Source organism: Oryx dammah, unplaced genomic scaffold (assembly GCF_014754425.2).
Source record: "Oryx dammah isolate SB20612 unplaced genomic scaffold, SCBI_Odam_1.1 HiC_scaffold_25, whole genome shotgun sequence".
Taxonomy (NCBI): domain Eukaryota; kingdom Metazoa; phylum Chordata; class Mammalia; order Artiodactyla; family Bovidae; genus Oryx; species Oryx dammah.
In genome coordinates, this window is record NW_024070209.1 from 82,215,848 (window position 1) to 82,241,609 (window position 25,762).

Sequence of the window (25,762 nt, forward strand, 5' to 3'; positions counted from 1 at the left end):
TTTCAAATGTTTAGTAGTCACATGAATGTATTGGATACATAATGCCTCACTTGAACCAAAGTCTGCACTTATCCCACAGATGTCGGCCACCGGGAGGCCAAGAGCAGGAGAAAAGTCACAGGCACATCTCAGAAAGAAAGGGAAAGGACTAGTCACCCCTCGTCAGTGTCTTCCCCCTTGTGTCATCAGCTGTCCCTCCTCCTCCCCCAGAAGTGAAAGGCGAAGAGAGGAGCAGTACTTTCCTTCTCAGGACCAATCGGGGAATGTCCTCTTCTGCAGGCCTGGGTAGTAACTGTGCAAAGGACAGGAAAGTGGTTCCTGCCACACATACTAAATGAAGGTCAAGCTAACAATAAATTATAAGACCTCAGGCGTTATCTGTCATCTACAGAGATCATTGCACATGCTGTGTAATAACAGTGGTAATAGCTCCCATTTATTGTTCACTTATTATGTATCAGAAGCTGGCTCTCCACTTGACCTTTTCTCTAGTTATCATCACAGTGACCCTGCAAGGTTGATATTACATCTCAGTTTGAAATGAGCACATTGAAGGTTAGAGGTTAAGTAATTTGTTCAAGGTCAGAAGCAACTTAGTAGCTGAGTCAGAATTCCAATCCTAGTCTTATCTGTTTAGTGTTAGAGGTCTTCAGCAAATGATAATCTTTTTTCCTCAGGGAGGCACCCACTATTTTCTGAAGCAGATTGGATCCATTGATGTTATTTCTTATATTGAGTCCACATCTGCCCCTTATCTGGTCTCTTTTTTGTAACAAGCAAAGAACCACTTCCTTCCTTGCTCTTTGAGAAATGGAATAAAAATACCATATATCCCCCAAGACTTTTATGCCCCATTTCTTCTTTATTCCTCAAATACCCTGGATTTCATGTGTTTCAGTTATAATCACTTTTTCCTTGACACAATTTATATGTGTGTTTCTCCTTTAAGAAAAAAAAATGGAGAAGAAATGAAAAAGTAAAAAAAAAAAAAAAAAAAAAACGCCTCCATGTCTTACTTTTTCTAGTGCTATTGTAACTGATTACCACACCCCTCAATGCTTAAATAATATCATTAATTGTCTTTAATTTTGTAGGTGAGAGATTGGGCAGGGTCTCTCTGGGCTGAAATGCAGGTTTAGGATGGGTTCCATTGTTGTCAGAGGTTCCAGGGGAGAATCCAGTGGTGAGTGAAGGAAGCGAAACTCCCTTCTTTGGCTCGTGGCACCTCTCCTCCATCTTCAAAGCTGACAACACTGCCTCTCTCTAATTCTCTGTGTTCACATACTTCTTTCCCATACTTCTCTCCAACCAAAGCCAGGAAAGGGTCTCACTTTCAAGGACTCACGTGAAAAGATGGGAGCCTGCATGGAAAGCCCTGGATAATCTCACCATTGCAGGGACTGGACCATTAATCACATCAGCAAAGTCCTTTTGCCGTTACCATAGCATGTTCGCAGATCTGAGGATTAGGATGTACCTCTTTGGGGACTGTGATTCTGCCACCTTCTACTTTTATATGTAATAAGGTTTTAGACACTTCAGTTCAGTCCCTCATTTGTGTCCTACTCTTTGCGACCCCCTGAACTGCAGCATGCCAAGCCTCCCTGTCTATAACCGATTCTTGGAGTTTACTCAAACTCGTGTCCATTGCGTCGGTGATGCCATCCAACCATCTCATCCTCTGTCATCCCCTTCTTCTCTTGCCTTCAATCTTTCCCAGCATCAAGGTCTTTTCCAATGAGTCAGCTCTTCGCATCAGGTGGACAAAGCATTGGAGTATCAGCTTCAGCATCACTCCCTCCAATGAATACTCAGGACTGATTTCCTTTAGGATGGACTGGTTGGATCTCCTTGCAGTCCAAGGGACTCTCAAGAGTCTTCTGCAACACCACAGTTCAAAAGCATCAATTCTTCAGCACTCAGCTTTCTTTATAGTCCAACTCTGACATCCATACATGACTACTGGAAAAACCAGAGCTTTGACTAGACAGACCTTTGTTGGTAAAGTAATGTCTCTGCTTTTTAATATGCTGTCTAAGTTGGTCATAAATTTCCTTCCAAGGAGCAAGCATCTTTTAATTTCATGGCTGCAGCCACCATCTGCAGTGGTTTGGGAGCTCCCAAAATAAAGTCTAACACTGTTTCCAGTGTTTCCCCATCTATTTGCCATGAAGTGTTGGGACCAGATACCATGATCTTTGTTTTCTGAATGTTTATCTTTAAGCCAACTTTTTCGCTCTCTTCTTTCACTTTCATCAAGAGGCTCTTTAGTTCTTCTTCACTTTCTCCCATAAGGGTGATGTCATCTGCATATCTGAGGTTATTGATATTTCTCCCAGCAATCTTGATTCCAGCTTGTGCTTCCTCCAGCCCAGCATTTCTCATGATGTACTCTGCATAGAAGTTAAATAAGCAGGGTGACAATATACAGCCTTGACGTACTCCTTTTCCTATTTGGAACCAGTCTGTTGTTCCATGTCCAGTTCTAACTGTTGCTTCCTGACCTGCATACAGATTTCTCAAGAGGCAGGTCAGGTGGTCTGGTATTCCCATCTCTTTTAGAATTTTCCACAGTTTATTGTGATCCACACAAAGGTTTTGGCATAGTCAATAAAGCAGAAATATATGTTTTTCTGGAACTCTCTTGCCTTTTCGATGATCCAGCAGATGTTGGCAATTTGATCTCTGGTTCCTCTGCCTTTTCTAAAACCAGCTTGAACATCAGGAAGTTCATGGTTCACGTATTGCTGAAGCCTGGCTTGGAGAATTTTGAGCTTTACTAGCATGTGAGATGAGTTCAATTGTGCAGTAGTTTGAGCATTCTTTGTCATTACTTTTCTTTGGGATTGGAATGAAAACTGACCTCTTCCAGTCCTGTGGCCATTGCTGAATTTTCCAAATTTGCTGACATAGCGAGTACAGCACTTTCACAGAATCATCTTTGAGGATTTGAAATAGCTCAACTGGAATTCCATCACCTCCACTAGTTTTGTTCATAGAGATGCTTCCTAAGGCACACTTGACTTCATATTCCAGGATGTCTGGCTCTAGGTGAGTGAATACACCATCTTGATTATCTGGGTCATGAAGATCTTTTTTGTACAGATTTTCTCTATATTCTGGCCACCTCTTATTAGTATCTTCTGCTTCTGGTAGGTCCATACCTTTTAGTTTCTTTACTTTAAAGTTAGTATGTTTGATCTTAAATAAACTAAGATCCACTGACTTACATATAAGAAAGTGTGTATGCATTATGGTGGCACTACATCAGCTTTAAGTTTGTTTTGTTTTTTTTCAATACCAAAATAGAAAATGGTAAAAAGTATTGAAAAAAAAAAAAACCCTTAAAGTTGATGTAGTTCTATAATGCATACATACTTTCTTATATGTAAGTCAGTGGATCTTAGTTTATTTAAGATCAAACATACTAACTTTAAAGCCAAAGAAACTACATGCATGTCTTTCTAATTACTGGTATGTGTGTGTATATATCCACATTGATCTTTGTGTATACATTACAATAGTGAATGAAGATCTTTTGATTTTCATAATTTTTTTAAATTGAAAGGATGCATGTCAAATGCATGTTTGTCTCAGAAGACACTGTTTCTGAAGATCCTTTTCTGAATGAAAAGTTCCTTTCTCATATATTTTTTTAGGACTATTTATTAGAGCAGTTTTGGTTCACAACAAAATTAAGAGGAAGGTACAGAGGTTTCCTAGTTGTTCCTGCCGATCCCTCACTAGGAGATACATTTTTTTTTTCAATTGATAAACCTACAGTTGACACATCACCATTACCCAAAGCCCATAGTTTACCTTATGGTTCACCTTAGTGTTGTTCTTTCTGTAGGTGTGGGCAGATGCATAGTGACATTATTATCTGACCACATTAGAATATTTTCATTGCCCTAAAAATCCTCTGTGTTCTCCCTATTCATGAGCCCCCCCCCCCCCAAACCCCTGGCAACCATTATCTTTTTACTGTGTCCATATTTTTGCCTCTTTTAGAATGCTGTATAGTTAATACTTTTATATAGACTATAGCTACATACAGTCATATGCTACATAGCCTTTTCAGATTGGCTTCTTTCACTTAGTAATACGCGTTTGAGATTCTCCGTCTTTTCATGGCATGGTAGTTTATTTCTTTTAAATGCTGAATAATATCCCATATACCACAGGACACATGGTCATTTCTTAAGTTTTGGCAATTATGATTAGAGCTGTTGTAAACGTTAACGTGTAGATTTTTATGTGGATGTAAGTTTTCTGCTCTTTTGGATGAATACCAAAGAGTACAATTATATGGTAAGAGTGTGTTTAATTTTGTAAGAAACTTCCAAACTGTCTTCCAAAGTGACTGTACCATTTTGCATTCCCACCAGCAATGAATGAGAGTTCTTGTTTCTCCACATCCTAGCCAGCATTTGGTGGTCTCAGAGTTCTAGATTTTGGCCATTCTGATCTGTCTGTAGTGGTATCTCACTGCTTTTTTAATTTACGTTTCCCTCAGGATATATGATATACAGTATCTTCTTACATGTTTATCTGCCATCTGTATATATTCTTTGGTGAGATGTGTTTTAAAGTCCTTTGCCTGTTTTTTAACTGGCTTGTTTTCTTATTGTTGTTTTAAGAGCGCTTTGTATATTTTATATAACAGTAGTTTATCAGATGTGTCTTTTGCAAATATTTTCTTCCCATCTGTAGCATGTCTCTCACTTTCTCAACATTATATTTCTCAGAGCAAAAGTTTTTAATTCTAGTAAAGTCTAGTTATCAACTATTTCTTTTATGGATTATGTCTTTGGTATTATATCTGAAAACTCATATCCCTACTCAGGCCATCTATATTTTATCCTGTGTGATCTCTTAAAAGTTTTTAGTTTTGTGTTTTATGCTTAAGTGTAAGGTCCATTTGTAGTTAATTATTGTGAAAGATCTAGGTCCGGGTTTAGATTGATTTTTTTTTCCTTTTTTTTGACATGTGGATGTCCAGTTGTTCCAGCACCATTTGTTGAAAAAACTGTCTTTGCCCCATTGTATTGCCTTTGTTCCTTTGTCGAAGATCAAAGTATGTACGTATCAGGCATACTCATATGTTGTCCATCCCTCCCCCCCCAAATTTTAATGGTGTTTGTTGTTGCTATTTTATAATCATACTAAACTTGACTTTAGGAGAAGGAAATGGCAACCCACTCCACTATTCCTGTCTGGAGAATCCCATGGACTGAGAAGCCTTCTGGGCCACAGTCCATGGGGTCACAAAGAGTCGGACACAAGTGAAGTAACTTAGCAAACTTGACTGTAAAGCATTACATTTACTCAGTTTTACAGAGTGACTGGATATTAACTTATAATTTTTTCTCCTATAATCTCATAAGTATTTTGCCTGTTTATCTTTGGTTTTGATGTAGTCAACATTTGACTCATTTTATTTCAAACTGAGTGAGTTTTATCTATTCCAGATACATTCAGAAACTGTTTATGTGAGCACATTTTCAGTAACGTTGTTCTAGGTGCTGGAAACAGATAAAAAAAGACTACTAAGCTCCTTGTCCTTTTGAAGCTCACAGTTGATTGGGATAAATATATGAATACATATCAAATGAATTTATAATTTAATATAAGAAGTATCATTAAGGATATTAATAAATACTGTGTGTTCAAAGGAACAGATAATCAGTAAATGTTTATTGAATGTCTTCTATATTCCAGGCATATATTTGTTACTAATGCTACATAGTAGTGATTATTTCAGGTTTTTTTTTTTTAATTAATTAGTTTATTTATTTTTTATTTTACTTTACAATTCTGTATTGGTTTTGCCATACATTGACATGAATCCACCACAGGTGTACATGCGTTCCCAAACTTATATTGCTCTCATCTGACCTTGAGCTAGATTGTATATATTATTACAGTTGTAAACATTATCCTTCTATTCCTGTTCTTTAATGCCTTTTCATTTAAGGCACCATTTTCTTCTGTTTTCCAAGGTGAGAGTTTTGTTTGATAAGCATATCCTATCTTGACAAAAATGCAAAAAGCCAGGAGCTTAGGAGATAAGCAAAATGAGCAAATCTAAAAAAGAATTGTCTTTCCTGTGTGATTGTCAAAGGCACAGAATAAAAGGAGCAGGTAGAATACTCAAAGGGTGGAAAATAGGTTTTGAAGCATAATATGATGTAATATAATTTATTCATATATAAAACAGACAGTCCTGTGAAAAATGACCTGTTATAAGACTCTAAGGAAAAGAAAGGCTGGCCTGTTAAAAGTCGTACGTGGTCTTTCCGTTTCCAAAGTTGATTATTTGCCCACTTGCCCTTTTTCCATTTATGAAAAATGAAAAATCCACAAATTTCCCTAGAAGTCGGTTTGGTTTTCCTATTTGCCACAGGATCTCTTCAAGCAGACATCAATGGCTACTTTGTTCATTCATTGACCAGATGTTTTTTGAGTCAATGAACAGGCTGGGAAAGACAGCCTGTGCGATGATCCTTAATGATCTTGACCTTCCAGTGTTTAATCCCCTGTGTGATCTCCTCCCTTTGAGTGTAGACTGAACTGACTTAATTCACTTTTAACAAGCAGAATATGTACAGCAAAAGTGATGGGATGCCCTTTACAAAATTAAGTTATGACAAGACCGTGGCTTCTTTCTTGGGTGCCGTCTCCCCTCCTTGGGTCATGCACTGTTGGGGAATCGACGCCCCTTGTTGTGAAGAGCCCCAGATGGCCAGTCACCATGGAGTAACTGTGGTTACGCGTCTCCTGCCACCCAACCAAGCGACCTGATGAAACCGCAGAACTGACCAGTGGTTCATTTCTAGCCTAGTGAAAGATCTTAATCCAGAGAGGCACCTAGCTAAACCATACCAGATTCATGAATCATAGAACTGTGAGATAATCAATGTTTTAAACTTCTAAATTTGGGTTATTTGTTATCCAAGAATGGAAAAACACCGTCAGTGCCTCCTGTGTATCAGAAATTGTTCTCAGTGCTAGGAATATAGCTGTGGTCAGATTCAGAAGAGTTTTGTTGCCAAGCAGACAGCCTGTGTTTAACAGGCCCCTTTGGCTTCTTCCTTAAGGAGGGATTGTGGGTATGGCATCCACTCTGAGTATTGTGACCTGTAGAAGAAGAAGCCTGAGAATTGGCCGTTAGATTCTGTCAACATTACCCTGTAACAATAAGAGGGACTGGTGTTTTCTTCTGAAAGTCTTTCATAGTCATCTAGGCTAACTATGGATGTGGATTAACCATTTTCCTCTTCACATCCAGCCCTCAAATAAGATACTATAAGAAGGGGAAGGGGGTGTTTATTGTAATGTTACTCTGTGAATTGTCCTGCTACCTCTGTGAAATAAATACTTTTATCATCATTTTAAGGGATAAGAAAATTAAAGCTCAAGGATGTTAAATGACTGCTCCGTGAGACTGCTCATGAGACTCTGTCTCAGGAGCTAGACGTGACCAAGTCAGGACTCATCGATAGCCCTGCTCCCCAAATCTTGCTTCCCACGGCCTCCCTCGACTGAGAAATTTGGCTGCAAAAGCCCATCTTGGGTACTCGTGATTATTGGCTTGACTGGCAAGCTGAAAACTCATTCTCTGTTTGTGCTTGGAAATTATTTCAAATTGGCTATGGTAATAATTTAGTAAGATTGAAAATTGGCCGAAAGACCATGTTCGCCATCCAATCATAAATGATGATGCCTCTGTTGCTGAGGAGGAGTCTGGCGGGCGCTCAGCTGCTATGTGTTTCTGCAGCCCTTGCAGGCTTCTTCATGAATAAAGCACAACAAAGAGTATACACTCCTTCCTGGGAGGCTTGTGGGCTCTAAATTCACAGGGGGTAGACGTCTTGGGGAAGACAGGAGAATAAATCAGCAATCTTAGAATAATGTATAGCAAATATCAAAGTGTATTTTAACATTTAGAAAAAAAAAAGGAGAAAAATCCAGAAATAACCTGCCTACTGAAATGTTATTCTCTGCCTGGCTGACTTCAGGGTTCTGAATTTTTCGTTGTTCAACCATAAATCTTCAGTGATGTGGGTCCCCCTCTCCTCCTCCATTCTTTGCTCATCCTATGATCCCTTCTCTCATTTATTAAGTACCTTTTAAACTTATAAGCAGATTTATCTTCTAATTGCCATTTTATGAATACTTTCTCTTGCCTGTGCAGTAAAGGGATTTATAATGGAAAGTCATGCCCTCTCCACTCAGCTGGTGCCAAAAGCTTTTCAAGTAATGGTACCCAAAGAAGATCCCTGTCTAATTGCAGCCATCTCAGGATGCTGGTTGTTTCTGCCTACTTGACAGTCAGGGGGAACTCTTCATAGACGGAGACGGTAAACAAATATAATAGTGAAGGATTCAGAATTGATATGATTGATGACTTGTAATGTGGTAGCAGTGAGGTAAAAACGGTTAACAGTTAATTGATGGGACCAGCCAGGAAAGGCCTCATATTAGATGAGGTATTTGAGCCCAGTCTTAATAAATGAGGGTGTTTGTCATGCAGGGAAAAATGAAAAGAGGAGGGGCATTCCAGGTAGATGTGGCAGTTTGGTACAGGCATGGAATAATCTAGTGCCTTCGGTTGACTACAAGACATGTGATATAAATAGAAGTATCTTGATGCGGCTACAGAGAGAAGAAAAAGCCTGGTAATGAATGAAAGCTTACCTGGCTAAAGACTATCCTGAGAATGGACCAATTAGACGTAAATTTTAGGCTGGGTAGTGACATTCTCCAGATTCTTGCTTTAGAAAGATCACCTTGGTGATGATCAGAGAAAGGAAGAGAAGGCATCAGCTTGGACACAGGGAAACTCCAGTGTGAAGGCCAGTGTGGTATTTTATGGGAGAGATGAAGATGGACCGGAGAGACATTGACACGAGACTGACTCAGTTTGTGCTAATTACGGTAGTGCAGGCATGTCTGCTATATCTCTGCTTTCATGATGCATTTCTGTAAACATCCTTTGAGGATGCTATTTAACCTTTTGGTCACTGAATCACCTAGCAAAATTCCTTAATCATAGTATAACCAGCTTTCTGCCCAGCGTATGTCATCTGATGAGCGAGTTTTGCATCCCACCCATATGTGTGGAAGACTATGACGAATCGATGCCACTTATCAAATGATAAAATTTCCATGAGCAGAACAGAGTAAAACACTTTTAAATTAACACTGACCCTGGAAAATCTGGAAAATTCTCTCCATTAATATTGTCGCCATCCCTTCATTCTTTCTGGAATTATTTCTCCACTGATCTCCAGTAACATATTAGGCACCTACTGACCTGGGGAGTCCATCTCTCAGTGTCGTATCTTTCTGCCTTTTCATACTGTTCATGGGGTTCTTGAGGCAAGAATACTGAAGTGGTTTGCCATTCCCTGGACCTAACAGAAGCAGAAGATATTAAGAAGAGGTAGCAAGAATACACAGAAGAACTGTACAAAAAAGATCTTTATGACCCAGATAATCACGAAGGTGTGATCACTCCCACTCACCTAGAGCCGGACATCCTGGAATGTGAAGTCAGGTGGGCCTTAGGAAGCATCACTACGAACAAAGCTAACGGAGGCAATGGAATTCCAGTTGAGCTATTTCAAATTCTAAAAGATGATGCTGTGAAAGTGCTGCACTCAATATGTCAGCAAATTTGGAAATATCAGCAGTGGCCACAGGACTGGAAAAGGGCAGTTTTCATTCCACTCCCAAAGAAAAGTAATGCCAAAGAATGTTCAAACTACTGCACAATTGCAGTCATCTCACATGCTAGTAAAGTAATGCTCAAAATTCTCCAAGTCAGGCTTGAGCAATACGTGAACCGTGAACTTCCTGCTGTTCAAGCTGATTTTAGAAAAGGCAGAGGAACCAGAGATCAGATTGCCAACATCTGCTGGATCATCGAAAAGGCAAGAGAATTCCAGAAAAACATCCATTTTTGCTTTATTGACTATGCCAAAGCCTTTGACTATGTGGATCACAATAAACTGTGGAAAATTCTGAAAGAGATGAGAATACCAGACCACTTGACCTGCCTCGTCAGAAACCTGTATACAGGTCAGGAAGCAACAGTTAGAACTGGACAGGGAACAACAGACTGATTCCAAATAGGAAAAGGAGTACATCAAGGCTGTATATTGTCACCCACTTATTTAACTTCTCTGCAGAGTACATCATGAGAAATGCTGGGCTGGAGGAAGCACAAGCTGGAGTCAAGATTGCCGGGAGAAATATCAATAACCTCAGATATGCAGACCATGGCAGAACGTGAAGAAGAACTAAAGAGCCTCTTGATGAAAGTGAAAGAAGAGAGTTAAAAAGTTGGCTTAAAGCTAAACATTCAGAAAACTAAGATCGTGGCATCTGGTCCCATCACTTTGGCAAATAGATGGGGCAACAGTGGAAACAGGGTTAGACTTTATTTTGGGGGCTCCAAAATCACTGCAGATGGTGACTGCAGCCATGAAATTAAAAGATGTTTACTCCTTGGAAGGAACGTTATGACCTACCTAGACAGCATATTAAAAAGCAGAGATATTACTTTGCCAACAAAGATCCGTCTAGTCAAGGCTCTTGTTTTTCCAGTAGTTATGTATCGATGTGAGAGTTGGACTGTGGAGAAAGCTGAGCACCGAAGAAATGATGCTTTTGAACTGTGGTATTGGAGAAGACTCTTGAGAGTCCCTTGGACTGCAAGGAGATCCAGCCAGTCCATCCTAAAAGAGATCAGTCCTGGGTGTTCATTGGAGGGACTGATGTTGAAGCTGAAACTCCAATACTTTGGCCACCTGATGCGGAGAGTTGTCTTGTTTGAAAAGACCCTGATGCTGGGAAAGATTGAGGTCAGGAGGAGAAGGGGACGACAGGATGATATGGTTGGATGGCATCACTGACACAATAGACATGGATTTGGGTGGACTCTGGGAGTTGGTGACGGACAGGGAGGCCTGGCGTGGTGCGGTTCATGGGGTCGCAAAGAGTCGGACACGACTGAGCGACTGAACTGAACTGAAGTGAATATTGTGGCCTCTGATCGTATAAAATTCAATTGTGGTAAATCTTAGACACATTATGAAGTTCTTTGAGTAGCAGCATGGTGATGAATAGAGAGACAGGTTTATAGTTAGACCTTCTTGAGTTCCCATCAAGCTCGACCTTGGGGAAGTGACTCTTGAGTTTTCTCCTCTATATAATGGGGAATAATAATTACTCCCATATAAATATAGATTAATTTTAGAATGTTTTTAGACACAAGTGAAAATCCAATTAAATTAGCTTAACTGAGCAGAAAATTTCCTGGCTTATGTAACTCAAAAGCTCAGAGGTGGGGCTGACTTCGAGGCTGGGTGATTCAACAGTGAGTGGTCATCAACGAGCCAGTTTCTGTCTCTCTTCTCTGTGGTCTATGGTGGTAGCTTCACCCTCAGGCTCTTTGCTTCAGTGCACTGACTAATGGAAACAGGCTACATCACTTCCTAATCCATGCACACCAGGTAGGGTGAGAAAGCTCCACGTGCACACAGAGAAGAAAACCTGAGCCTCTCACTCAGGGGTCACATCACCCCTGAACAGATTCCTGTGGCTTTTGGTAGTCAATCAGCCCGACCACCTGAAGTAACCACTGTGGTCAGAGGTGTGGGATTACCGTGAATGGTCTGACTGCATCAGGACTAACCCTAGGCAGTCCTGAGTCAGTCCCATGCCCATTGCATGGTCGGCATGTACTAGACAAGGTATAGAGTGGACGTAAGGGAGACAAGCACAGTACCTGGAACGGGCCCCTTGAATAACCATTGTGAAGATTAAATAAAATAGCAAGAATAAAGATCTTGGTGTCAGTAGGTGCTCAGTACCAGTCAGTTCCCCTTCTGCTTTTCTTTATCCCTCTCTCTGTTTACTGTTACCTAGAACATCTAAAAATGACATTTGGATTCCTTTCAGCCCAGTTTCAAACATCTAGCAACAGTTCAGTTTGGTTTTGAATGATCCAAAATAGTTGTAAGAGTTAGAATAAAATCTAGATTTTCATACTTACACTTGGTTTTGACATAAACTCATTAGATCTACTGAAAATGCTCTTAATAATAACAGTTTGTGTTGTGTATCCCATGCATGCATATATTAGGAAAAGAGTTTTAAATGGAAAATGTGAATGAATGCTTTCAGAGCCCCAGTGGACAGGAACCTTCATTACTGATTGCAGGAACAGCTCATTTCTAACATTCTTCATGGCCCTCTTTGTTAAGATAAAGGTGACCTTCAAGTTGTTGAAAAACTTAGGGATGTATTAGCTATGTTAGTGCTGAAAGTAAACAGTACAAAGGATAGGGCCATTTACACTTTGCTGAAGAATGATAATATTACTGTGATTATTACATAAGGGAAAAGGCAAAGATAAAGTGGCCTCTGTGTCCTGCATGATTCATTTTTATTATATAAGCAATTGACAGTTAAAGCAGAGGAGCAAAATTCTACTGTTGATTTTTTAAAGTATATGATTCACTATGACAAAACCTGCAGTCTTATTTTTATGTTTGAATAGCTTGTAAACTCGGAGAAGGCAATGGCACCCCACTCCAGTACTCTTGCAGGGAAAATCCCATGGACGGAGAAGCCAGGAAGGCTGCAGTCCATGGGGTCGCTGAGGGTCAGACACGACTGAGCGACTTCATTTTCACTTTTCACTTTCATGCGTTGGAGAAGGAAATGGCAACCCACTCCAGCGTTCTTGCCTGGAGAATCCCAGGGATGGGGGAGCCTGGTGGGCTGCCGTCTATGGGGTCACACAGAGTCAGACACAACTGAAGCGACTTAGCAGCAGCAGCAGCAGCAGCAGCAGCTTGTAAACTATAGTAAAGCAAACATTTCCCAAACTTGTCAATTATGTTTTCTGTTGGATAACATTTAAGGTACTATTTCATAATATTCTATGTTTACAATTTAAAACAGTGCTTAAAATGTTAGACTAAGCACCGAGAGTCAAAAAATGAGTAAGACACGGATCCTGCTCTGATGGATCTCATAATCTAGGAAGGAAAATAGACCGATGTAAAGTACCCACATATAACATTCACTGTCAGCAGAGAGAGTAACATCATGCTGTCAGAAGAACATAAAGGGATTTCTTCTTTGTTGAAGTCAATTAAATCTAACTTAGATAATTTGATACCTCATTGGTAGCTTCGACCTTTGATGGCCCCTACAAGTCATCCTGTCATCCTTGGAGCAGATTGGCAGGTGCTTTACACCTGCCAATTATGAGTTCAAATCCATTAGTGCATCCTGCAATTACAGTGTTTGGATTGTGCCTCACCACAGTAGGGGGTATATTGTTTCATGAAACTTGGGCTTTTAATATATGCATACGTGCCCATGCATATCTTCTGATACTGAGATTTGATGCACACAGTGTGCGGGTCTTGGGCAAAAATGTTTGGAAGCTTTGGCCACCTGATGCAAAGAGCTGACTCACTGAAAAAGACTCTTGTACTGGGAAAGATTGAGGGCAGGAGAAGAGGGGGACAGAGCCTGAGATGGTTAGATGGCATCGTAGAGTCAATGGACATGAGTTTGAGTAAACTCCAGGAGACAGCTAAGGACAGGGAAGCCTGGCGTGCTACAGTCCATGGGGTCACAAAGAGTCAAATACGACTTAGTGGCTGAACGACAACAAATTCCCCATGTTGCAAGTTCACCTCACCCGCTTCTTCACAGGAATCCTCGCTCATCCTTCAAGTCCTGGCTTAGGTGCCACCTCCTTTGTAAAGACTTTCTTGCCTTTCTAAGACAGATACTTTTTCTTCCACCTGCATAGTTAGTTTATATTTGTCACATTTTATGAATACTTACTTTTGTGTTTGGTTTTTCCATTAGGATGGATGTTCTTCTAAGGTAGAGATTGTGTTTTAATTTCCTTTTGTATCCCCTGTGCCAAGATTAGGCCCAGCACATGGTAAGCGTTGGCGTGTCTGTGCTTGAAAAGGAGGAGATGAAAGAAAAGTGGAGTGAGGTTTTAAATAGAACCCAGAAAGAAAGGATATCTCTCTATCCTGTATTAGTCAAAGAAAATTTTTTCAATCTCTCAAATTAACTGTGATGTTAAAACCAAAGTGTGAGTGAAATAATTTTGCTCTTGACTTTTCTTAGTTAATACAGTTGCTGTTAGCAATGTGAACGGTAGGTAAACCCTGGCTTTCCCGCCCTGACTCTGTAGGTAGCATCTGGCTTTTCCTAAGGCACCTGTCATTTTATATCCACCTTATTTGAAAGTCACACTATATTCATTTTTAAAAGAAAAAAATAGTATCTGCTTGGTGAGATTTCATCAGCCTTAAGGTACCTGCACACAAGGGAAGCTGTCTTGGTGAATTTTGAATCAAGCCATTCATGACAGCGACAGCACTGAGTGTGTCAACTCCTTCCTTGCACGGCTTCCCGGGCACGAGCGTGATGGAAAGCTGTCCTCTCGCCCAGCACACATGTCCTTCATGCTGGCCCATTCCTTCTCCCTCGCTCAGGCTCTGATGGGCCTTTACTTGCACTCGGCATCCAGGCCATGTGGCATCCATTTACCCCAGCATCCCCCCAGCCCCCTTTAACCTGGGGACCTCTTGAAGTTCTTCCTTTCCCATCTTAATGCCTCCTCACCGCTGAGGACTCCCTTTAGAGATAGCATCCCTCAGCAAACCTTCCTGCCCACTCCCCACCCCCCAGCCCTTCCCTTCCTGTCCAGACAGACTGCCCCTCGGAGGTCCTCATCACCAGGTCCTGTTTACCCTCCTGCGCTTGAAGAGGGATCCTGCCTCCTTGCAATGCCGTGTCTCTCTCTTGTCTTTCCAGCTGAAGTGTAGTGTCCCCAGGGACAGGGACCTGATCTCATTTTGTCTGTGTCACCAGCACCCAGCCTGAGGCCACATGTCTAGTGCCTTCACCGGGTGGCTGTCCATGAATAAACTAAAAATCCTCGCTGCCTAATGTCCAGCGTTTAACATCCTGCTGCCTTTTCCTGCGTGACTTCTGAACACCACTGACTGGGTTTGTCCTGACAACATACATCTAGTCCTGAGGTTTTTATTTCAAGTTCTTGAAAATGTCCTTGTAAATTTTAGTCTTTCGAGACCATCTTATAGGAATAAGACACTAGGGTCCTTTTTAAGTAAGACACTAGGGAGCCTTTGGGCACATTCTGGACCACAAATTTCTTGAGACATGAGACATGTTGAGAACATGCTATTTCATTGGACTTTTAAAGGTTCTTCCCCCACACCCTTACGTTGAGCAGAGTTGTTGAGTAATTTAGCAGCTATTTTCGGTTTGTCTGCAATGTGCTAGACATTGTATTAAGGGCTAGGGGTACAGAGATTTTAAAAAGCACATTTTCTTCCCTGAAAGATCACATTGTTTAATCAGGGGAAATGTGTGAGTGACCAGACAATTTTAACACAGTGAGATGGGTTCTTTGATACAGGTGAGCTTTAAAAGGAACATAGAAGGGAGGAGGCGATGTTAGCGACAGCATCTCAAAGGAGTGAACCCTGAACTGATTTGGGAAGGACAGGCAAAGGCAGGCTTGAGAAATGATGACAGTTTTTCTCAGTTACTTGTAGTTTCACATTTAAAAAAAATTCTGCAGCGTGTTTTTAAACTAAAAAACCGACTAAAACGTTTCCATGCAATTATCTTCAGAATACCACTTGCCTTCAGTGGCTCCTGAACTCCTGCAGGTCAGATTCCATAGCTAGTCCAGCACTCAAGGCTACCAACAATTTATTGTCAGTTTATCTTTCCAACTAAAGTTTTTTTAATATTCTAGATCAGGGAGTCAGTCACTCGTAGCCTACAGGTCAAATTCAGCCCACAGCTGGTTTTTGTACTGCCTTTAGCTAAGCTAGTTTTTACAGTCCTCCAAGGATTCTAAGAACTAGCCAGCCAACCAAAAGAGTACACGTCAGAGACCGTAAGTGGCCTCCAAAGCCTGGCATTTTCTGTCCGGCCCTTTCCACCACTGCTGTGTCCGAGTGCTCACTGGTGGTTGGACACATGTCATAAGCTTTCCTGCTGCCACAAGTCTCGTTCGTCGTCTGTCACTGTGAAATGCTGTCCTTCATCCGTTCATTCTTTTATGTGTTCGGTACACTTCGCACGTGTGTGGCACCGTTCTGAGCTCTGGGGATACGGCAGTGAAGACCACAGCAAATAAAAGCACAGCATGCCTGTGGTGAGGAGAAAGCAGTGCAGGGTGAGGAGAGGGTGGCCCCGTGAGGACGGAGGGTGTGCCCGCTCTGCCTCAGTGCTCAGGGAGGCTGCGTCCATAACGTGGCCTTTCCGCCGTGTCCTGAGGGAAGCACAGGAACGACCGTTAGGATCCCTGGGAGAACATTCCAGACAGAGGGCCCAATAAGCAGAAAGGCTGTGCGGGCCTGCAGGGAGGTCAGTGTCTTAGGAGTAGGCTGAGAGTGGGAGAAAGGAGGACACTGGGTTAGAGAGGTGGGGTGAGCTGGAGGGCAAGTCATACAGGGTCCAGTGGGGCTTTGAAGTTGATTTTATTCGCTTGCCCAGTCAGATCCTGTGACAAGGCCGACATGACTGAGTGACTGTATGGTGGACAGTGATGGGGAGAACTGGCTTGGTCACCACAGACCTGAATTCCGACTTTAACTCTCTCACTCATCACGAACCCAAATGTATCACCTACCTTCCCTGGGGGCTCAGTCTTTCCATCCACATCACCAGGGACGTAGGGAGGTCTGTTGAACTAAACACAGGTTCTAGGATATCTTGTATTTCTCAGTCACAGAAAGGCATTCTCAGTTTATTTAGGGGAAGAGACAATACTGTAGCCGATCCTTGCTGGTCACTGGTGGCTTCTGATTTTATGTCATAGGTGCTGGGGGTTGCAGAACTTGTTTTGAAGCTGTATTTGCAGACAGTTACAGTGCAATGAAAATAGTGCTTTCCTAAAGATACCTTTCATCCTTACCTATAAGAGGCTAAGAAAATGCCAGCCATCTATTATAAAACATTAGTTTTATGTGGAGTGGCTTGGAGGGAGCTGCTGGGGATGGAGGGTAGGGGAGGTTTGCCTCCTGGTGGGGTCGTTCAGTTCAGTTCAGTTCAGTCGCTCAGTCGTTAGTGCTGTGTACTTGACACCTGTGCCTGCTTTTCAGAATCACCAGACATAGGACATGACTGAGTTTAAGAAGTAATAGGAAGGTGAGGTTTGGTCCTAGGATGCTTTATCTGTTGTTCATGCTGTTGTTAAATCAACAGAGTCCTCTTACAGCTCTAGTAAAAATGTGCTTGAGCGGTTGACAGGCGACTAAAATCTGGCTCTGGAGCAGCACAAACCATCAGGGCCTGAAAGGCCCCAGAATGGCTCCAAAATGTGGTGCGTCTATTGAAACGGGTCAAGTTGAGACTTGATTTGCATTCTTGAGGCCAAGTGAACTTAACGTTTTAAATATTGGAAAAAATATAAGCATTGCATGCCTATCATAGTGACTCTCATGTATCAGAATTCAGTAAGCAACTGGTGAGGAAACGAGTGAATATAACGTTAGTATAGAAAATGTGGGAAGTCGAGAACAGAATTGCTCATAGTCTCAACGCTTTACCAGTGGTCACTAGTAGTGTGTGTGTTGTCTTCAGCCATGTGCACATTCACTTTCACGTTTGGGCTTCTCTGGTGGCTCAGATGGTGAATAATCCGCCTGCAATGCAGGAGACCTGGGTTCGATCCCTGGGTGGGGAAGATCCCCTGGAGAAGGGAAAGGCTACCCACTCTAGTATTCTGGGCTGGAGAATTCCATGGACTGTTTAGTCCATGGGGTCGCAAAGAGTCGGACACGACTGAGCGACTTTCACTTTTCCCATGCACAGGTATAGTTCAGATTTTAATGTAAGTAGGATAGAGTTTTATGATATCTGGTTCCTAAAATTGAGCATTTTATGATAATCATACAATCAAACAGTGATAATGGCTATACTCTTACTGTAACTTTTCAGTTCAGTTCAGTCGCTCAGTTGTATCTGACTCTTTGCGACCCCATGAATCGCAGCACGCCAGGCCTCCCTGTCCATCACCAACTCCTGAAGTTCACTCAGACTCAGGTCCATCGAGTCAGTGATGCCATCCAGCCATCTCATCCTCTGTCGTCCCCTTCTCCTCCTGCCCCCAATCCCTCCCAGCATCAGAGTCTTTTCCAATGAATCAACACTTTGCATGAGGTGGCCAAAGTACTGGAGTTTCAGCTTTAGCATCACTCCTTCCAAAGAAATCCCAGGGCTGATCTCCTTCAGAATGGACTGGTTGGATCTCCTTGCAGTCCAAGGGACTCTCAAGAGTCTTCTCCAACACCAAAGTTCAAAAGTGTCAATTCTTCGGCGCTCAGCCTTCTTCACAGTCCAACTCTCACATCCATACATGACCACAAGAAAAACCATAGCCTTGACTAGACGGACCTTAGTCGGCAAAGTAATGTCTCTGCTTTTGAATATGCTATCTAGGTTGGTCATAACTTTCCTTCCAAGGAGTAAGCGTCTTTTAATTACATGGCTGCAGTCACCATCTGCAGTGATTTTGGAGCCCCCCAAAATAAAGTCTGACACTTTCCACTGTTTCCCCATCTACTTCCCATGAAGTGATGGGACCAGATGCCATGATCTTCGTTTTCTGAATGTTGAGCTTTAAGCCAACTTTTTCACTCTCCTCTCTCACTTTCATCAAGAGGCTTTTTAGTTCCTCTTCACTTTCTGCCATAAGGGTGGTGTCATCTGTATATCTGAGGTGATTGATATTTTTCCCGGCAATCTTATTCCAGCTTGTGTTTCTTCCAGTCCAGTGTTTCTCATGATGTACTCTGCATATAAGTTAAATAAGCAGAGTGACAATATACAGCCTTGAAATACTCCTTTTCCTATCTGGAACCAGTCTGTTGTTCCATGTCCAGTTCTAACTGTTGCTTCCTGACTTGCATATAGGTTTCTTAAGAGGCAGGTCAGGTGGTCTGGTATTCCCATCTCTTTCAGAATTTTCCACAGTTTCTTATGATCCACATAGTCAAAGGCTTTGGCATAGTCAATAAAGCAGAAATAGATATTTTTCTGGAACTCTCTTGCTTTTTCCATGATCCAGCGGATGTTGGCAATTTGATCTCTGGTTCCTCTGCCTTTTCTAAAACCAGCTTGAACATCAGGGAGTTCACGGTTCATGTACTGCTGAAGGCTGGCTTGGAGAATTTTGAGCATTACTTGACTAGTGTGTGAGATGAGTACAATTGTGCAGTAGTTTGAGCATTCTTTGGCATTGCCTTTCTTTAGGATTGGAATGAAAACTGACCTTTTCTGGTCCTGTGGCCACTGCTGAGTTTTCCAAATTTGCTGGTATATTGAGTGCAGCACTTTCACAGCATCATCTTTCAGGATTTGAAATAGCTCTACTGGAATGCCATCACCTGCACTAGCTTTGTTCGTAGTGATGCTTTCTAAGGCCCACTTGACTTCACATTCCAGGATGTCTGGCTCTAGATGAGTGATCACACCATCGTGATTATCTGGGTCATGAAGATCTTTTTTGTACAGATTTTCTGTGTATTCTTGCCACCTCTTCTTAATATCTTCTGCTTCTGTTAGGTCCATACCATTTCTGTCCTTTATCGAGCCCATCTTTGCATGAAATGTTCCCTTGGTATCTCTAATTTTCTTGAAGAGATCTCTAGTCTTTCCTATTCTATTGTTTTCCTCTATTTCTTTGCATTGATTGCTGAGGAAGGCTTTCTTATCTCTCCTTGCTATTCTTTGGAACTCTGCATTCAGATGCTTATATCTTTCCTTTTCTCCGTGGCTTTTCGCCTCTCTTCTTTTCACAGCTATTTGTAAGGCCTCCCCAGACAGCCATTTTGCTTTTTTGCATTTCTTTTCCATGGGCATGGTCTTGATCCCTGTCTCCTGTACAGTGTCACGAACCTCATTGCATAGTTCATCAGGCACTCTATCTATCAGTCTAGGCCCTTAAATCTATTTCTCACTTCCACTGTATAATCATAAGGGATTTGATTGAGGTCATACCTGAATGGTCTAGCGGTTTTCCCTACTTTCTTCAATTTGAGTCTGAATTTGGTAATAAGGAGTTCATGATCTGAGCCACAGTCAGCTCCTGGTCTTGTTTTTGTTGACTGTATAGAGCTTCTCCATCTTTGGCTGCAAAGAATATAATCGATCTGATTTCTGTGTTGACCATCTGATGATGTCCATGTGTAGAGTCTTCTCTTGTGTTGTTGGAAGAGGGTGTTTGCTATGAACAGTGCATTTTCTTGGCAAAACTCTATTAGTCTTTGCCCTGCTTCATTCCGCATTCCAAGGCCAAATTTGCCTATTACTCCAGGTGTTTCTTGACTTCCTACATTTGCATTCCAGTCCCCTATAATGAAAAGAACATCTTTTGGGGGTGTTATTTCTAAAAGGTCTTGTAGGTCTTCATAGAACCATTCAACTTCAGCTTCTTCAGCCTTACTGGTTGGGGCATAGACTTGGATAACTGTGATATTGAATAGCTTGCCTTGGAAATGAACAGAGATCATTCTGTCATTTTTGAGATTGCATCCAAGTATTGCATTTCAGACTCTTTTGTTGACCATGATGGCTATTCCATTTCTTCTAAGGGATTCCTGCCCGCAGTAGTAGATATAATGGTCATCTGAGTTAAATTCACCCATTCCAGTCCATTTTAGTTCGCTGATTCCTAGAATGTCAACGTTCACTCTTGCCATCTCTTGTTTGACCACTTCCAGTTTGCCTTGATTCATGGACCTGACATTCCAGGTTCCTATGCAATATTGCTGTTTACAGCATCGGACCTTGCTTCTATCACCAGTCCCATCCACAGCTGGGTATTGTTTTTGCTTTGGCTCCATCCCTTCATTCTTTCTAGAGTTATTTCTCCACTGATCTCCAGTAGTGTGTTGGGCACCCACTGACCTGGGGAGTTCCTCCTTCAGTATTCTATCATTTTGCCTTTTCATACTGTTCATGGGGTTCTCAAAGCAAGAATACTGCCATTCCCTTCTCCAGTGGACCACATTCTGTGAGACTTCTCCACTATGACCTGCCCGTCTTGGGTTGCCCTGTGGGCATGGCTTAGTTTCATTGAGTTAGACAAGGCTGTGGTCCTAGAGTGATTAGATTGACTAGTTTTCTGTGAGTATGGTTTCAGTGTGTCTGCCCTCTGATGCCCTCTTGCAACACCTACCATCTTACTTCGGTTTCTCTTACCTTGGGCGTGGGGTATCTCTTCACGGCTGCTCCAGCAAATCGCAGCTGCTGCTTCTTACCTTGGATGAAGGGTATCTCCTAACCACCACCCTTCCTGACCTTCAACGTGGGATAGCCCTTCTAGGCCCTTCTGCGCCCGTGCAGCCACCGCTCCTTGGACGTGGGGTTGCTCCTCCTGGCCACTGTCCCTACCCTCGGGCGTGGGGTTGCTCCTCCTGGCCACTGCCCCTGGCCTCGGACGTGGGGTGGCTCCTCTTGGCCTCCACCCTTAGGGAATGGGGTCCTCTTGGCTTCTGCCCTTACCTCGAACATGGGGTAGCTCCCCTGGCCCACGCTTAGTGTGCTGGTCGCAGCCGCCTGTGCATAGTGTGCTGGTCGCAGCCGCCTGCACTTTATCACAATCAAACAGTGATAATGGCTATACTCCTACTGTAACTCTTACTGACTGCATAATACTCTATCAAGTGATTTGTCATACGCTAGTTACCATTTCTCTTACTATCAATTGTATTGCTTTTAAAGCTGTATTTTTATATTCTTATTCCAGTTAAAATCTTCATGCCTATACTATTTTCTTCTTTTGAATTATTTCCTTATAATAAATTATCAGAATTGGTTATAGAAATGACTCCTCCTTTTTTCCCTGTAACCAGTAATCTATTTGAATATGTTTCATCATGACACCACCTGCTTTGGGTATTAGCATTTTTAAAAAAGCTATATTTATGCATTTAATAGTGCAGTGATACCACCCTATTTTTGTTTTCTTCATGGAAGAAAAACTAGTATAGCAAAAGTCCTATTCATTAAAGTTCATGTATTAGAATTTCACTTTTGTTTTCTCTACCACACTAATGTTTTACTAAATCCATCACACGTAATATGTAGGGTGATTATTCCCTTTGTCCAGTTCCCTTTTCTCACTCTCTTTTTGTTATTGTTGTTGGTAAAGCTGTCTCTGGAAGCACGTAAAGAAATGACAGGAAAGGCTATTAAGGCAGTCAAACATTTTATTGAAAAGCCAAGAAAAAGAAATTTAGAAGAAGACACTGAAGAGGCTGGTGGGTCTCAGGTGACCTATGCAGATGCCTTGAATCATCTGGAGCAATCACTGGCACACCTGGAAACCCTCGACCACAGCTTCATCGTTTCTCTGAAGAACAGTGAGCAGGTAATGAAATGCAAACTTCTTCTGTATGCTCACACACTCGGATAATATCAGTGTATTCTTTCATTTGTCTTTTAAAGGTATATTCATAATTGTGGTAGGCTTTTCAGTCCTGCAGATTCTTTTTGCAACAACTGTTTTTTAAATTGAAGTATATAGTTAATTTGCAGGCTTGTGTTTCAGGTGTTTCACTTCAGCAAAGGGATCCAGTCGTATGGGCTTCCCTGGTGGCTCAGCTGGTAAAGAATCCACCGGCAATATGGGAGACCTGGGTTCAATCCGTGGGCTGGGAAGATCCGCTGAGGAAGATCCTCTGAAGGCTGTCCACTCCAGTATTCTGGCCTGAAGAATTCCTTGGACAGAGGAGCCTGGAGGGCTACAGTGCATAGGGTCACAAAGAGTCAGACGAGACTGAGCGATCAACGCACGCACGCACGCACGCTCGCTCGCTCTCCTTCTAGCTAGGAGATGTTTTGCTTTCCCATTGAATGATGATGAATTTTTCTCCTAACTTTCAGAAAAGTTCAGAAATAGCCATCCATGCCTACCTCAGAAGTTTTTTTTTTTTTTAAAGAATGTGTGTTCTCACCCTGTTTTTTGCTGAATTTTCCAATATAATTTATTCTTGACATGACTTTTTTGGCTGATGAAGTTGTTCCTAGTTCATTCTAGTTGGGACCCTCTGGTCTAGTGGAGTCTCAAAAAGCCCCCTCATGGGAGTCATGAGCCCCTATGAGGTTTGGGGACCAGAGGGTTCGGATTGCATAAGGAAACCCTCTGTAGCCTTGGGAACTTTCCTTCTGTATTATCACCATCATGGGAATTTTAATATTCTTTTCCATAGCTCAGTTATTAAAGAATCTGCCTGCAATGCAGGAGATGCCAGTTCGATTCCTGGGTCTGGAAGATCTGCTGGAGAAGGGACAGGCTACCCACTCCAGTATTCTTGGGCTTCCCTGGTGGCTCAGCTGGTAAAGAATCTGCCTGAATTGTGGAAGACCTGGGTTCAATCCCTGGATTGGGAACATCCCCTGGAGAAGGGACAGGCTACCCACTCCAGTATTCTGGTCTGGAGAATTCCCATAGTCCATGGGGTTGTAAACAGTTGGACACGACTGAGTGACTCACTTTCACTTTCTATAGCTAAAAATTGACAAATCACTACATAAATGGTTTTCATCCAGGTAAAAACAGTGTTTAGGTATGTAAAAGATAGTCCATTCGCTTTGTAATGCTATAGTGAATGAACCCATAAGTGGCCACTGATCTGTTTTATTTTTTTTTAACCTTATGTGTTTAATGAATTGTATTCTTGGCTTGTAAAACAATATATATATTCCTGACTAGAAAAATCAGTCAGTGGAGAGGAGTCCAGATACTGAACAAATGGAAGACTTCAAAATACGTATGAGACACAAAAATGCAAGCCCTTCATCCAGGAGATAATGGGAGGAATCCAAAAGCCTGATTTCAGTTTTATCTCATTTTTGTATTTTTTACTGCCAATCTCCTATCTAATAAATAATATTAAATAATGGTATGAGCAATATATAGAAGCCTTCATAGGGAGCAAATTGGCCTTACTGATCTTGATTTTATTCTGCTGATGGTTACAGTTGTATAATCAATAATTACAATTATTGACAGTATTAAAAATATTGACAATTAAGGGGCTTCCCTTGTAGCTCACTTGGTAAAGAATCTGTCTGCAGTGCAGGAGACCCGGGTTCAATTCCTGGGTCGGGAAGATCCCCTAGAGAAGAAAATGGCAACCCATTCCAGTATTCTTGCCTAGAGAATCCCATGGGCAGAGGAGCCTGGCAGACTACAGTTCATGGGGTCACAAGAGTCGGACATGATTTAGTGACTGAATCACCACCACCAATTGGTAATTAGGACTAGGGTAAAAGTTGAATCAGGTGAAAGTGATTTATACTTATGAGTTTTTAAGTACATATTTATTTTTCTAATCAAGCATTGTATATTCATATCTGGAGAACTGTCATTACTCTTCTTGCAATAAATGTTGTCTTTCAGGGGCTCAAGTGGTGTATAAGACACTGAGGGGGTTATTAATACAAGAACAGACATTTGCGTCAGTGAAGCTGTGATTTAAATGCACCAAATGGCTACTTGGGTTTCCCAGGTGGTTCAGTGGCAAAGAATCCTCCTGCCAGTGAAAGAGAAGTGGGTTCGATTCCTGGGTTAGGATGATCCGCTGGCAGAGGAAATGGCAACCCATTCCAGGACTCTTGCCTGGAAAATTCTGTAGACAGAGGAGCCTTATGAGCTGCAGCCATGGGGCCGACAAGAGTAGGACACAACCGAGGGACTGAGCGCACTTGGAATAGCTGCTGTGACTGTTGTTAGGCCGTGGATGGTCCTTAATAGGAGCCTCTTCTGGTCCCTAAATTGACGTTATTGATTTTGTTAAGGCACCTTTTAGATCAAATGCTGAAAATAACCTTCAACCTTATATATATTGACCCTTTTAAGTGCAGGCTTTGATTTTAACCTCTTTAATTATATGCTCAGTGAAAGACCATATTGTAAACTCAAGAAGGTTAGTGCAACTTCAGTCATAGACCATTGGAACATCAGTTTTCTCTTGTCTCAGTATGGATACTATTAATTTCCTTGCCTAACTCAAAGGTAGTTTGTTTTTAAATATAGAAAGTATCACAGTGAGAAGAATAGTAAACTGAAAGCTCCTGTGCCCAATTCCCAGCTTTCACCATTATCAAGACATGACCAATATATTTCCTTTCTACCCTTACTCCTGAGTCATTTTAAAGAAGAACCCAGTCATCTTTTCATTTTATCCACAAATCCTTCCATTACTTCAGTTCAGTTCAGTTCAGTCACTCAGTCGTGTCCAACTCTTTGCGACCCCATGAATCGCATCATGCCAGGCCTCCCTGTCCATCACCAACTCCCAGAGTTCACTCAAACTCATGTCCATCGAGTCGGTGATGCCATCCAGCCATCTCATCCTTGGTCATCCCCTTCTCCTCCTGCCCCCAATCCCTCCCAGCATCAGAGTCTTTTCCAATGAGTCAACTCTTCGCATGAGGTGGCCAAAGTACTGGAATTTCAGCTTTAGCATCAGTCGTTCCAAAGAATACCCAGGGCTGTTCTCCTTCAGAACGGACTGGTTGGATCTCCTTGCAGGCCAAGGGACCCTCAAGAGTCTTCTCCAACACCACAGTTCAAAAGCATCAATTCTTCGGCGTTCAGCTTTCTTCACAGTCCAATTCTCACATCCATACATGACCACAGGAAAAACCATAGCCTTGA

General features: G+C 42.0%; 1 protein-coding gene across 1 annotated transcript in view; it reads left to right on the forward strand.

Annotated features, from left to right (window-relative positions):
- NBAS (NBAS subunit of NRZ tethering complex) overlaps positions 1-25,762 on the forward strand; it is a 331,331-nt gene that overhangs the window by 247,149 nt on the left and 58,420 nt on the right. Inside the window, exon 45 of the mRNA XM_040225023.1 lies at positions 22,250-22,468. Within this exon, the coding sequence (XP_040080957.1) occupies positions 22,250-22,468 (219 nt within the window). The remainder of the gene's footprint in view (positions 1-22,249; positions 22,469-25,762) is intronic.